This window comes from Rhinolophus sinicus, linkage group LG09 (assembly GCF_036562045.2).
Source record: "Rhinolophus sinicus isolate RSC01 linkage group LG09, ASM3656204v1, whole genome shotgun sequence".
In the NCBI taxonomy this organism is placed as follows: Eukaryota; Metazoa; Chordata; class Mammalia; order Chiroptera; family Rhinolophidae; genus Rhinolophus; species Rhinolophus sinicus.
The window spans coordinates 106,237,028-106,252,808 of NC_133758.1; the positions used below are offsets into that span (position 1 = coordinate 106,237,028).

The following is a 15,781-nucleotide window of genomic DNA, read 5'->3' on the forward strand; positions in this document are numbered from 1 at the left end:
CATGCCCTCCCTCCCGTTACATATTGGGTGTGAGGGTGTGGTAGTGATAAATGATGCCCATTTGTGTTTGTTTGTTTAATCATCTATGGTAGCCCTCCTGGGCCAGGCGATTTCTCATCCTTTGTATCATTTAATTCTTACAACCCTAGAAGAATATTTGGAATTTGCAAAGTCAATTTCGAGATGTTTATTGTCTAGTTGCTGAAAAGGTACCCACCTTATAGGCAAGAAAGAGTTTTAGCCTCTTAAAGAAACTACACCAAACCATCGGTCAATTGGCCCACATTTTGCTTGGTGACTCTCTCAGAATGATTCAGATACACGTACCTGACTTCTAAAACACGAGCTAAATAAGTCTCTACTCCTGAGAGACTATGTCCAATTACACTATTTGATCTCACCATCTAAGAGAGGCTGTCAAAATCTGGTTGTTTCACAAATTCACTTAAATGAGTTCCAGAGGTTATTTTTGTTTACTTGTTTTTGGTTTTGTACTTTACACAAGTACAGTTCACTAAAGGTAACGGTTATAAATATACTGCCCTTTAGATGAAACTAGTCTTCCTATCTTTTAGAGACCCTTTATATTTTGGGTTGCCTATTTGCATTTGTTGATAGGGACAAATGGGCTCCAACGTATACTTTTGGTTTAGTGCTCTAATGCGTCATTTCATCCCAGAGTTGTAAGAAGGATTAGCAAACGTTTTACATGAAGCTTAAATTCCAGAAGAGTACTTATCTAGAAAATTTCATGAATAATGATGTATCAGGACTCCTTCACAGCGTGTGGTGCAAATTTTGCACCAGAACATATAGGAAGAGCAAGAGTTTCCAAAGTTAATCATAATAGAAAGATGCCATAGAGACATAATGCCAAGAGATGAGGCAATTTCAGAGCTAGCTGTGTCAACATTAAGGGGCACATTAAAGGGAGTTCACCCTAATTGCACAAGCTACATTTTCTGAGGCACGTCTTCACTCTCTAGAAGAAGGCTTGGTTCTGCTTCTCCTTCTCAGAATGAAGGTCATTTCCTAAAGTCTCCATAACCAAGCCACACCTGTCTATGACGAATCAAGAAAGAAGCGTAAACATAGTATATTATAGTGGCTTTTGAACTTTCTTGAGGATTTGAATACCTTTTATCAACATAAATATATAAGAAATATTTTTAAAAAGAAAGAAAAAAAGAGTTTCCAAAGTCTGTTTTGTCCATCCTTGAGCAAAGTCCAACCCACCTGTTGGATACCGTTGGGTCCCCTACTGTTTATAGTACGCAGATGGGCCGTGGGGGCTGGAAGTCAGTTCTGAAGAGTTTTAATATAGGCTGAATTAATTATAACAAGAGCAGGGAAGTGTCAAATATTATGCTATATTGTATAAATCATTACACTAGTTAAAGTATTATACAATTTCCTATAACAAATACACAATGAGTGTACACTACTTCCGTGGACAGCAAGTAAACAAGTATTCTGTGACCCAGCTTAAAGACTCTATAAGAATTATGCTTCATAGTTAAAGTATCACAGACCATTCCTTCCATACGAATGAATCAATTTTATAACAGGTGTTTAATTTTTTTAGTCTTCCAGGTATTTATTATAAACCCCACACTACATTGTTGTTGTTTTTGTTTAAAGAGTCAATTATCTTTTAAAAGATTTAGATAACAAATCTTTAAAACTCATGGATACATGTTTTTTCCTTTCGATATTTTAAAGCTGTCACTCCACTGTCTGCTTGCATGGATTATTTCTGATGAGAAATATGCTGCCTTCCTTATCCGAGTTTCCTCTGTGTGTAATGTATCTTTATTCTCTGGCTTATTTTAAGATTTTCCTCTTTATCATTGTGTTGGACAGTTTTGATGTGCCTTGTTATAGTTTTCTTTATAGTTCTTATGGTTGGGGTTTGTTGAACTTCTTGAAACAAAATTTTGTTTGAAACGTTTCGTCCAAGTGCTCCCTCTACAATTCTGGGATATCCAATTACCTATAAATTCGACAACTTGGAGTGGTCCCATGGCTCACTGATGCTGTTTTGATTTTTTTTAATTTTTACTCTTTTATTCCTGTCTTTAATTTGGGATCATTTCTATGGCTATGTCCTCAGTTTCACTAATCTTTTCTTCCGCAATCTCTAAAATGCTGTTAATCCCATCCAGTATAAACTTTACCTGAGACATTATAGTTTTCATATTTAGAATTTCAATTTGGGTATATTTTAATATCTCACAATCTCCACTTAACATATTCAATCTTTCTTCCAGCCTCTTGAACATATGGACTATAGTCATAACAAGTGTTTTAATATTCTAGTTGCTAATTCTAATGTCCATATAAGTTTTAGGTTGGTTTCAGTTGATTGATTTTTCTTCTTGCTATGAGCCATATGTTTCTGCTTCATTGCATGGTTGTTGTTTTTTTAATTAGATGCCAGATATTGTGGATTTTACCTTGTGGGTGCTTGATATTGCTGTATTCCTATAAATAGTCTTGAACTTAGGTATGGGACACAGTTGAGTTACTTGAAAACAGTTTGATCCTTTCAGGTGTTGCTTTTATGATTTGTTGGGTGAGACCAATGCTCGTGCTAGAGCTCATTACTCTTCACTCTTGAGGCAAGACACTTCCACGTACCTATCCTTCCAGCACCCAGTGATTTTTGGAATCTGGCTGCTGGGAGCATGCATTATTCCAGTCCTGGGTGAGTGTTGGGCACTGTGTCTTCTAGTGCTTTCCAATGCTTCTTTCCTCAGTCTTTGGTATTTTCTCACGTGCACGAGCGGATCAGTATTCAGAGGAATACTTAAGAGGGACTCTCTAGAGTTATCTCTTTGTGCAGTGCTCTGTTCTCTCCCACCTTACTCTGTGAACTCTAGGTGGCTCGCTCTTTCAAGATTCTTAGTTCTGTCTCCTCAACTTAGGGCGTCTTCTAGGTTCGGTAGGGGTTTACCTTCCTTATCGCATGGCTTATAAACTCTCTCAAAGCAGGAAGCTGGGTAATTGTAGGACTCACATTCTTTGTTCCTGCCTCTCAGAGACTGCTATTTTTAATTACCTAATGTCCATTTTCTTGAAACCATATTTTCCTATACTTTGTCCAGTTTTTTCATTGTTGTCAAATAAGAGGAAAAGTCTAGTTTTTTTAATTATTCCAGTTTGCCAGAAGCAGAAGTCTTACCTAGATCCATGACTAGTAAGCATTTGCCATATTTCGCCTTTAACTATATAACAAGAAGTAACCGACATTGTTTCCTCAAAACTTTGCTCAAATCTCTTCCATCTCTCTAGGAGTCAGCTATTAAAAACCTACATTATCTGAGTTTTAGCCTTTCATTTTATTTGAAAAGAGTGAATGAATATGGAGTTTATAAGTTTTAATTCTACAAAGCTAAGTTTCTTTCTTTTTATGTTGATCTCAGGGTGAGGTAGCTGGGATTTGGGCTGGGTGGACCGCCTCTGGAACCGTGTCTCTGCCAGCAATCTTTGCTCAGACACATGGGCAATTACGGCTGGGGGAAGGCAATCCTACAAGGAAATGAGGTGCTGTGGCCCTTGCTAGTGCAGCTATCCTTGAAGGATGGATCTAGAACACCTAAGCAGAAGCTGGATTGTTTCTTTGTTGTTGTTTTTCTTTCTTCTAACTCTTCTGCAGCATCTAGTTCTTGAAGCAAAAGCAAATTCCCTATTTCTCATGTAGGTACCAGATATCCGTGCATTATATCCACCAGCAGTCAGCTTTTTCCTTTCAACCCATTCCTCACACCCATGCCCAGCCTTTTCTCCCAGGACAAATATGGCTCCTCCTTCTGCTTCTTGTATTATAAGGAGTCTACATTCCAACCACTCACCTCCCATGAGACTTCCTATTCTAGTTTATACTGTAGCTGGAAGCATTTCTCATTCAAGAAGAGGGGAAACAATCCTACGATTTAGTCTTTAGTACACTGACGCCCTGATAGCCACCCATTTCCCCCGGCCCCAGTAATATAACCTCAAATTTATGTAAGAAGTTACAGGCAGGTTTAGAATTTCAAGAGGCTCATGTTTAGAGGGTCATTACATGCCTACACATATAACATTGTTCTTTCTCTGCCCCTTCCAGCCTCTCAAAATTAGAAGAGCAGCAGTCTAAAACATGAGCACAGATTTGTAGTCATCTAAATAGAGTCCAGATGTGGTCAGCAAGGGATTCTTACCCAACCTTTACTAAAAAGAAAAAAGAATATATATGTCTTAGTCCATTTGGGCTGCTATAACAGAATACCACAGACTGGGTGGCTTATAAACAACAGAAATTTATTTCTCACAGTTCTGGAGACTGGAAGTCCAAGATCAAGGTACCAGCAAATTCGATGTCTGGCGAGGACCCACTTCCTCGTTCATAGATGGTCGTTCTCTTGCTGTGTCCGCACATGGTGGGAGGGGCCAGGGAGCTCTCTGGGGTCTCTTTTTATAAGGGCACAAATCCCATTAATAGGAGCTCCAACCTCATTACCAGAATACCCCCCAAAAGCCCCACCTCCTAATACTATCACCTTGGGTATTAGAATTTCCACATATGAATTCAGGGGGGACATAAATATTCAGTTTATTGCATTATGTATACAAACAGATATATAAATTTTGGTCTTTATTGTTCTGTTAGAGTGACATTTAAGGCATATGCATTTCCTTCTGGTTTTTCTACCTCTTAACAAAGACGCATCTCACAATCACATTTTTATTTAGTTCTAAGAGATGTTAGTCCTCGTCCTTTGTTTCATGTTTTATTCCTTGTATCAGGAAACCAGTGACGCAATTTTCCATGGACCCTCTGACAGCTGAGGAAAAACTCCTCAGACTTCCCTCATTCGTTTATACTTCCACGCAGTGGACATTTAGGGAGGGTCTACGGCATGTCAGACAGAGAGCGTTGGATCCTGGTCTTGCTGTCAGCCTGTTTTCACTTTACCCACTGCAGGCCTCTTTGTTTCTTTCCGCAGGTGTCACGGTGAACAGAGCAAACAGCTGCCAGTCTGACAGCAGCGGGTTCCTGGAGGAACCACCAGAACCTCCACCCCTGCAGGTAGAAGGGCACTTAAGCGTTGGAATAGGAATAGAAGGAAATGGAAGTATGAAGTACGCTGCCACAATTGGAAAGGGCAACCAAAGCTTAGAAAACACACGCCACAGGCACCAAAGGGACAGGGGACAATGGAGTCATACTGGACAGTGTGCCAGAAAGCTCGGCATTCTTTTCCCTTCTATCTCCTAGGATTTTACTAAACAAAGAAGCTAAGCCTCACAGAAAGAAGGTCCCAGTTAAAGTAGTAAACTGACATAAACCTGAGTTTGTGACCCTTATGTCCTGACTCCTAAGCCGAGGGTAATGATAAGGGGGGAAAAATACTGTTCTTAAACCTGGTGCCGCCCCCACCTTCCTGACCATTTGCCTCCATCCTTGTTTCTTCCACAGAAGCCTTGCTCGCTAGGCAGCCAGAGTCCTGGTGAGAACGGATGTAGAAAGCCAGTGGATCAGAGCCAACGCTTTGTGCCATCCCAAGGCTGCCAGCAAGCGTCAGATGAGCTTGATTCCAAGAGTGTGGTGAGCACATCTTTTTCAAGTCAAGACTGGAGCATCTTGGAAGCAAAGGCCTCAACATCTGTGGTGGAGAAAGCGTCTCAGTGTGAGGCCGTGGAGGGGACACCAGAAGTGTTGACCCCAGATATGGCCTTTGACAAGGCCCCCACGGGGGGAGAACACCCAAGGAAAGAGAGCCATCTGAGGCAGCACCCGCCCATGCCCCAAACTGCACACGAGGCCAGTGCAGCTATGATTTCCTCCAAATGTGATCATCCTCTTGGGTGTATGGCGACTGATGTCACAGACGTGAATGATGGGTTTCTGAAGCCTGAGGGACTTGGGGGGCTGGATGCGCAAAGCCACCACCGTGAGTCTCAAAAATCACCTGGGATTGATCAAGCTCGAGACAAGTTCCTTCATGATGACTCCAAGGCCCCAACAAGAGGAGAAAGCAGTAACCTCTGTCCTCATGTCAACAACAGCTTGCTGACGCGAGCAAGTCCACCACCGCATGTCCCCAAGCCCAGTGACCTTATTCAAACACCCAGAAAGTCCATTCCCCACCTAGATAAGCTGTCTGGAGGTACTACTCCCCAAGAGAAGCCAAGGTGTAGTGTTAGGGGTCAAATACCATGTGGGGCAGAATCTGAGATGGGAAATCTTCCTCCAAATGCTGACTCAAAGGCGTTTATCTCCAAGTCTGTGAAAATCCAGATGTCCTCCTGTTTAGCATCGGCTGCTCAGAATGCTATAGCCTTGGGGACTGATTCTAGAAGAACAGTTTTAGAATGCACTGTGTGTGACCCTGTTACCACAACAGAACCAGGACTGGGGACAGAAGCAAGACAGCTCAATGACGTTTCCATTCAGACTTACATATGTGAGCCCAGGTGCCAGCCCCTCTCCAGATCTGTCTCTCTAGACACAGGCTTCCCTAGTGTCTACCCAGTGGGCACCTGCCATGCTCTACCTGCCCACTGCTGCGTCTGCTATCATCACCATGCCCACTGCCACTCAGAGAGACAAAGCCCCAGCCCTGTGGCCTCGGCCTGCAGGCATTGCCCCTTCTCCCATAGCCATCCGGAAGCCCAGGTCATGAAGACTTTGAAAGTCCTGCAGGACACTACAGTGAGGGAGCTGTGTTCTGTAAGTATTAACTCTGTAATGATGGGGAGGCAGAGGTAGCAACAGCAAACACCTCAGGGATGACGTTTAGCCTTCCTGTTCCAAACGGGAGCTCTCAGAGCATACCTTTCCATTGCATATCATGTGCTTTATTGTTTAGGGTATTTTCTCACAAATTTCTTCCTTTGATACTTCCAATCGCCTTGTGGAGGAAGGAAGGCAAATTTTATTATTAACCCCATTTTACAGAGGAATATAGAGTAAGTTCATATGTAAGTTTGTAAACATTAATGTATCTGAACCTCACCTCCAGTTTAACTGAACACTTCTGTCTTAAATTTACTTAGCTATGCAATCTTGCACACGCCATTTAATCTCTCTGTGCCTAGCTCCTGGTTTGTAAAATAGGGAGGCCATTCATGCCACTGCAACAGAATTGTTTTAGGATTAAATGACAGAAAGCTTATAGAGCACTCAGCACGCTCAGTCCCCACAGTGCCCAGTCCATAGAAAGCCCTAGGCCGTGCTAATGGTGTGCTAGTTACTTTTATTGTCAATTTTTGTTACTGTTTTGTTAGTGTTCAGGTGTTGAATCTAGAGCGTCTCATATCGAATATATTGACTTTTGATCTACCTTTGCTAAGCTTTTGTAAAAGTGGACATTGGGGTTACTGAGAACTGAATGCCCCTCATTCCTGTTCAGCCCTGGTAAATCAACAGGCGTTTAATGAGTCCTTCCGGTACCCCATCTTCAGCAGGTCTCAGAGCGAGAAACAATGTAGGCTGTCAAGGTTAGCCGTTGATTCAAAAAGTTAAGAGTATCACACATGAAACTGTGCTACTCTCTACATGAGTGGGAAAGAAAAGATATCACAGATAATGTAGGACCACAGCTGTTCGAAGGCAAGTGAAGGCAACTATGATTCACAGAGTGCCTACTCTTTGGTGCCTTTCAAATTGCCTTCCCATTCTTTTAATTCCATAAATATTTATTGAGTCCCTAATACATGCCAAGTCCTCCCGGTTTTACAGGCAAGAAAACTAGAACTGAGAGAGTTCAAGTAATTTTCCCTACATCCCACCACTACTAAGTGGTAAGTTCAGATTCAAATTTAAGTTTAGCTGACATCCGGTTCTTAGACAATACACTCCAAACAAAGATGTGTTCAACTTTAAAATATCTACATTTATATGAGTATAATAGTAACGCAAGAAAATGATTGTGTGAAAGGTAAGACAAAGTACTATATGGTACTTCAACATATAGAAATCTCCATAAATGTAACATAAACATAGAAAATGATTGCATGAAATATAAAATAATTGATTACATTAATTTCTTTTACAAATTATAAGATTCCCAAGCATCTGGAACATTTTTAAATGAGTCAGTAATGAGGGTTGAACTAGTGAAAGAAGGCATGGAGATCAATTCTGGGCATATTATCCAGAAGTTAAGTGGGAGAAAAGCACAAAGGCTGATATTCAGCTGGGGTCCTTTGGAGTATCAAAAGACCCAGGTTCAAATCCTGTGGCATAATAAGTCATCACCACCACCATCATCATCATCATTATCATCACTGATATTTATTAAGGGACTTTACATGCTGTAAGGCAGTAGTTTTCAATTGGGGATAATTTGCCCCTGCCCCCGGTGACATTGGCAATGTTCGGACACATTTTTGGTTGTCACAAGTGAGGTGGGTGCTACCATCTTTAGTGAGTAGAGGCCAGGGATGCTACTAAACATCTTACAATGCACAGGGCGGCCCCCACCACAAAGAACTATCTGGCCCAAAATGTTGACAGCGTCAAGGCTGGAAAACTCAGCTCTAAGGAAATAAACAGTTACTTGCCCACATAGTTCGTGTAGAAAAATGTTAGGGATGGAAGATAACTAGAGAAGGTGACATTTTAAGAGGCTGTGGGGGGAGGAAATGATTAAATCCTATAATTAGTTACTCCAGTTTTCATGATGATAACCAGGTTGTCGGTCTAACATATCCTTTTTCTAATTTACATTTGAAGATAAGTTTTACAGTGACATATAAATTAAACCATGTTTAGTTTTATATTTTGTTAAAAATAATGAAGTGTAAAACAATCAAAATTGTGTTAAAAACCCCAGAAGAAATGGTCCTTCTAGACCTACCCAAAGTCATTCTTTTGGTGTAAATGCTGCAGATATATATTCCATAATTGGATACTACCACCCTTAAAAACAATTATAAATCACTTACTGATTGTGTTAAGAAGAGAAATAACCAGCATATATCCCTAGAACAAGAAGTTAGAAGTCTGTTGCATTAAATTGTCTTCGGGAAACACTATCACTTAATTTATTAATATTGAAATCAAGTATCTATGGCAACAGCTGTATATTGATACTCCATTAGCTTATCATTTATTCAGTTATATGACTACACATGAAAAAAGAGGAAAGGGCAGTTCAGCTTCCCATGGCACAAAATGAAAATGCAACCTACCTAAGGAGGTTTTTGGTGTGGTTGAGGTGACTGTGACAAGTCAGTGCACACAAAGGAGACTCCTGAGTCCAGAGTGACTCAGTCATTCAAAGGGAGGACCTGACTATGGGTGCCAGGAAAATGGCTGGTCCATGAGGCAAAGCATAGCCTCCAGAGAGCCTGGCTTATCAATTAGTACAGCCCAGTGACACCACTAATATGAAAGGTTTCATGTAAGGTGTGAAGGGTTTATAAGATTTGAGGGCATCCTTTGAATTCTTGGGAGCATGGTTCTGGGACTGAAAGAGCAAGTGGGGATGTGGCATGTGGGAGCATAGTAACAGGCAGAAGGATTGCAGCTTCTGGGACAAAGGTAGGCTGGGAAGAGTAAGAGATGGACAGCACAGGGGACCTATATAAAACTTTTGTATAGATTTTAAACGAATAGGAGTTTGGATGTGAGTGTGCATACCACCATCCATGTCCTCTAATGCCTTGTCTCATGTGGCCTTAGCCTTCTCTCCTCTTAGAATTTGCAATGACGACAAAAAGTACTTTTATATCAAATTGATTTAGCATTATATACCTTCTGAAATGCACACGGTATTGGGTTATACGAGAAAACAATGCATTTCTCCTTATTTAAATCCAAGGAACCACAAACATACACTTGAAGGAAACAACCAAAGCATACACATACGTGCATAGGGGTGCATATTTGCCCTCCTATCCAGGTGTATATACATGTGGAAAAGTAAGTGCAAATAAGGTGTTTCATTCTTCAATGAGAGGAAGCTCCTTAAAGAAACTAAAGAACAAAGAGAAAAATCATCTACAGTGAGTGAGCCTGGGTTTGTAAGGCCTGAAAAATATCCTGCAAAAAAAAAATGACTCTAAGTTAAATACTAAGTGCTAGCTAGGATTAGAAAAAATATTTATGAAAACATTATCTAGACAATAGGTCTTGGACCAAGTAAAGATTTTAGGCAGAGACAGATACCATTTTTTGCATGACAATGGGAGCTCCGTACAGGTGTTGAAGTTAAGAGAACTTTTAGGTTGAGGACTCAGAAAACCATCCCCACCTCGCCCCCTCCACCCTGTCCTTACATAGCAGTATGTAACAGTACAGACAAATGCTTGACTAGTAAATGCCATTTTTGTGGCCTTGTGAGTGACCTAAGCTAATGGTTTATTGATATAATTAAATTCTTATGTATAAGTGAATACACATAACTGATTTGTTAATTTAAAAAATATTTCTGGGAAAGAAAACAAGATGTATCAGACATAAGATTTTTGGATACTAGTAAATTCTTCTATAATGTTTATGGTTTAGATTTAAAGAAAAAAAGAAAAGCATACAAAGTTTAAAAGGTAATATGAGCCAATTCAAAAGTTCAGTGTTTTTTGGTGGCCTTACTCTTATTATTGAAGTTGCATGTTTTACTGGACTTGGATCAGTAGAGCAGACCTTGCATTATATTGGGTTATAAAGCAGCTCTTTCATTGTTGTTTTACTAAAAATACATTTTTATTATTAACTTAAAAGCCAAGAATGTCAAGTGTTTAAGAATTATTTGTGGGCAGGGTTTCTTTTTTCCCAATATTTTTGAGATATAATTAGTATTCAGCAATACATAAGTTTAAGATGTACAGCATATTTTGACTTATATATATAATGTGAAATGATTAAAACAATGTTTAGTTAATATCTATCACCTCATATAAATATAAAGAAAAAAGAAACAAATTTTTCCTTATGATTAGAACTCATAGCATCTACTCTCATAACACTTTCAATTCTGCCATAACGTAGTGTCAACTATAGTCCTCACGTTGTACATTACATCTCTAGAACTTATAACCGGAAGTTCGTACCTTTTGATCACCTTCATCTTATTCTCTTCCCCTCCTCTCCCACCTCTGGTAACTACAAATCTGATGTCTTCTTTGAGTTTGCCGAGGTCTATCCACATTGTTGCAAATGGCAGGACTTCCTTCGTTTTTATGGCTGAATTATATTCTGTTGTGTATGTATGTATATATGTGGGTGTATCAGCTACTTTTTTCTTTTAAAACATTTTCATGAAATATAGCTAACATACAATATTATATTAGTTTTAGGTGTGCACCATAGGTATTCAACATTTACATGCCTAAAGAAGGGATCACCATGATAAGTCTAGTAACCATCTGACACCGTACCAGGTTATTACAATATTACTGACTCTGTTCCCTCTTACATCCCCATTATATTTCCCCATTACATCCCCAGGACATTTATTTTATAACTGGATATTTGGGCCTCTTATCTCCTTTACTTTTCCCCCACCTTTTAAAAAATTTTTCAATTACAGTTGACATTCAATATTATTTTATATTAGTTTTCAGGTATACAGCATGGTTAGTGGTTAGACACTTATATAATTTATGAAGCAATCCCCACCCCCTTGATTAGTTTAGTACCCATCTGGCACTATACATAGTACTCAGTTCTTATATTGGAAAATGGAGTTCAAACAGCCCCCCCTTTTTTTTTGCTTAAGTTTTCCTTTTCTCTGAAACTACTGTACTTCTAGAGCTGAAATATATTTGTAGTGTTTCCAACTGACCAGAAGATGGCAGTGTTTTAGAGTCTTCCATCTCATTCCCTTCACAATACACATCATCAGTGATTCCTAAATCCTGCCCCTCCCCCCATGCCCTCCCAGCACAAAACCTAAAATAACTAGAGGAAACATAAAATTCAATTATTATAATGTTCCGCTCACTTGAACACCGTATTTCCATGTCCTCACTGTCTCTGGAACATGGTCACCTTGTAGGAATCTACTAGAACCACTCAATCAGCTCATTCCTAAGGGACAAATCATTTATCATGTGGCCATCCACACTGTACTCCCTGTTGATAGAAGAAAGGAAATGAACCAGGGACATGGGTTTGCTATATGACTGCTTTTCTTTGACCTTGGACAAGTTAGTTAACCATTCTGTGTCAGAACAGTTCATAAAAGAAGTCCTTCACGGTTTCTAAGATCTTTTCCGGTTTTAAAAGCCATACACTCTTGCCGGCACCAATAATGCGTCAAACACCCCTCTGATTCAAATGCATTCACACTGAAGCTAAACTGGAGAGTTTTGCTACACAACATGTGTTAATTAGTATAAAAATTAGAGGATAGAATCAAAACCAAACTATCCAAGCAAAATGATATAAAAGCAAAAGAATGATATAAAAATATCATTCTTAGGAAAATATTTCCATTATGACAATTCCAGTAAAAATAGCCATCATCTTGCCAGGATCTTGGCCAAAGGTTTTGAGGAGAAGGGTAAGAAATCTGGAACTTTTTAGAAACAGGGCTGGGAAGAATTAACATAGTTGTGAGATTGGTCTCCATTGAAGGAGGAAGAAGCAAAGGTTAAAAGAGGCTGGTCTGTGAAATCAGCTTCCTTTAAAGAGTTTCCCAGAAGCCCTGCTTCATGCCCTCCACTTCCATCTCATTGCTTTCCTATATGCAAGTGATGCTGGGAAATGTAGTTTTTTAGTTAGATACATTTTTTTTTTTTTGCACCTAATATATGAAAATTTTGTTAATAAAAATAAAGGAGAGAAAGATAGTGTGTAGGCAACTATCAGCCTCTGCCACACTAATCGGGAAGGGGGTCTAAACCCATGGCCTTGGTAAGGAGACCTTTAGGCTCTAACTAGCATTCATATCATTTAAGTCTGATGGGTAGAAATGCTGGGATTCAGGATTATGGATCTGTTCAAAGCATGTTCCAACCTGGGCTGGAAAACAAAGGATAGCTGGTAAGAACTCAGCAAATCGGCAGAATGCCTGAAAAACGGACTGGGCTTGTGTCTGCAAGAGATAGTTAAATAAGGAAACCAAGGCAAAAAGCACAGTCATACAGAGAAAGTAAGATTTTAAAAATAATTCGCGTCAGCAGCAACGGGGAGCAGGATTGGGAGGATAAACAGTTCAGTTCTGGATTCCAGCTCATGGAGGGTGGGATGGCTGTCTAGGCCTGCCTTCCTCTGAGAGGGCTTCTTAGCTGGCTGCAGATGACCCTGCTGATTTCAATCAGCAGGGACTGGGGTTAAGCTGAGCTAAGACTAATAAAAAATATTCTAAGCAGACTTTCTCTAATCAAACACATACCATCTGCACAGATGTGTTCAGTGTTATTGAGATTCAGAGTGAGGCAGTACGCAGCAACAAAGTTAAACAAGATAGACTCAACTTTTCCAAACACAAGCAGGCACTCTGGCACTTCCCCCATCCCCTCCTCTGTCTGCCTCCTCCCATCCCTACAATACATAGTCCTCTAGATGCTTCCTGTCTCTGGGACATAATTTCTCCAAGAGCCACCCAACAACTTTTTCTCTCCTGTCTCAGCCAAGTATGGCTTATGGTTGCTCAGAGAAACCAAAGGTTGGGCTTTCCCTGTACTCTTTCCCCGCACATCAGCAGTAGGCCAAACCGGTGAACCCAAGTGGGATGGTAGGCGACACCATGGTAAACTCTTACAATGAATCCCGAAGTACGTCCTTCTCAGCTCTTTCTAATTGTTCTCAGTGCACAGTCCACGATATGGAAGCCATGAGGACACTATGCCAGAGTTTTCGGGAGTATTTAGAGGAAATGGAACAGCACCTTATAGGACAGCAGGCACTCCTTTCCAGAGACATGTCAGAAGAGGAAAGGTAATTATCTAAGGGAGCCATAAAAGTAAGTACCAGCCCACACACCTGGAGCAAGGAAAGGTAATCAGGGCAGGACAGACGAGCACCTGGGAGCTAAGGAGAACTTAGCCAGCTTTTCTGTGACACTCATCTCTTGTTCTTGCTTTCTCAATGGGAGTCTGTGAGAGCCATTTGCTAGATAGCAACACTTACTCTTTAAGGCCAGGGTATTTGAGGTTTGAAGGGGAGCAGCAGCTGGGAAGAGGGGTCTAGCGAGCAGGATAGCTTTAATCAATGCGAATGGGGCTCATGCAAATACAATGTCAGGGTTTATTAGAGTTTTGAAAATCTGCATTAATTTTCACATAGATTAAAAGTATATGTCCCCAAAGTAGATTAGTCATTGCCTGTAGTTGGGAGATGGAAATAGGGATTAAATATAGAGGGGTATGAGGGTTCTTACTGGGGAGATAGAAGTGTTCCAAAACTGGAACCCAGTTTAGCAAATTTACTAAAAATTACTGAATTGTACTCTTAAAATAGGCAAACTTCATGGTATGTAAATTATTCTGGGATAGAGTTGTAAAAAAAAAGAGAGAGAGAGAGAGAGAGAGCGAAAATTTGCCCTCATAATATACTACATCTACAACTGATAGAAATAAAGAAGGTGACATTCTCTTGTAAGCAATATCAAAGAGTGACCTCCATTTTGAGAGGAATAATGGAACACAGCATGGGGAGGTGATTGTGAAATTTGATTTTCTATTATTTACCTGCAGGAAGGAGGCCGAGCAACTGCAACATCTACGCAAGGCCCTGCGGCAGCAGGTGGAGGAACTGGAGTTTCAGTTAGGAGACCGGGCTCAGCAGATCAGAGACGGGATGCGACTGGTACGGGGCGATGGGGTGGGGAGTTTGACTGCATCCCGCCCACCATGGGAGGGCGCATTAAATGAAAACCCTGATTGTACAGTCATTTCAGATTCTAGGATCTGTGCCCACACTTTCGTTTTAAGGATAAAAAAACTGAAGCCCAGAGAAGTACGTTGCTCAAGGCCACATGGCTAGCTGATGGTGATTTGGGATTAGAATGTGTGCCAGTCTGTCTCCCTTGCCAGTCTTTCTTTCTGCCCTGTAAATAAGAGCTGAGCATTAGTAGCCCATTTTCCACATGAGAATAAGACCAAATGTGGGCTAAGTCACTGCCAGAATCCACTGCTGGCCCGCAGAGCCCACTCGAGAGAATTTGCCACCATAAATGCCTTTCCCACAAGTCTGAGTTAGCTGTTTGGTGTAAAATGATGTCGTCCACTCTTTTTGTTCTTGTGTTCCTTTCAGCAGCTTGAGCTTCTCGTAGGAGAACAACCGGCACACGATAGGAATCTGTATGCTTATGACTGGACAGAAGAAGAGAATGGTCAGGCTTCATGTGCTGAAATCCCCCCAGCCGTGGTGCCCGGGGCTGCCTTCCCTCCCGAGGAGGGCCAGCAGGCTCCCTGCCCAGGTATGACCCCTCTGGCTGCCTTTTCTCACCCACTGCACAGAGCAGCACCAGCATGTCTCCTCCAGCTCAGGAAGCGTTAGGTCCTGCCCCTTTGTCAAATTGTCCTTTTGGAGAAAAGCATACAGATGTCTTCTTCTAGATCAGAATGGGTTTTGATGGCTTTCCTGCAAAATGTAAGAGCACATTTTATCCAGAAGAAGCATACCTTAATTACCCCCAAAGAGAAGTATCTATCAACCCTTTATCAGATGTTTTTTAAAATATTCGACTCCATGGTTAAACCCAGGAGGAACTCAGAATGTTTTACTATTCATTCAATACAGACTAACTGACAGTTACTTTGTGCCTGGCATAGGGAATATGTGGTGGCCAAGATACATGCGGGAAGTCCTCACTGAACGTCATCAATAGGTGCTTTGACTTTA

At 40.8% G+C, this 15,781-nt stretch overlaps 1 protein-coding gene across 4 annotated transcripts in view; it reads left to right on the forward strand.

Moving 5' to 3' along the window:
• ITPRID1 (ITPR interacting domain containing 1) overlaps window positions 1-15,781 on the forward strand; it is a 124,205-nt gene that overhangs the window by 85,621 nt on the left and 22,803 nt on the right. For 3 of the 4 annotated variants that reach the window (XM_019726208.2, XM_019726211.2, XM_074340963.1), the window contains 5 exons: window positions 4,989-5,071; window positions 5,462-6,715; window positions 13,746-13,873; window positions 14,632-14,743; window positions 15,191-15,356. In XM_019726208.2, coding sequence (XP_019581767.2) covers window positions 4,989-5,071; window positions 5,462-6,715; window positions 13,746-13,873; window positions 14,632-14,743; window positions 15,191-15,356 — 1,743 coding nt within the window. The remainder of the gene's footprint in view (window positions 1-4,988; window positions 5,072-5,461; window positions 6,716-13,745; window positions 13,874-14,631; window positions 14,744-15,190; window positions 15,357-15,781) is intronic. The other variant, XM_019726210.2, reaches the window with a different exon arrangement.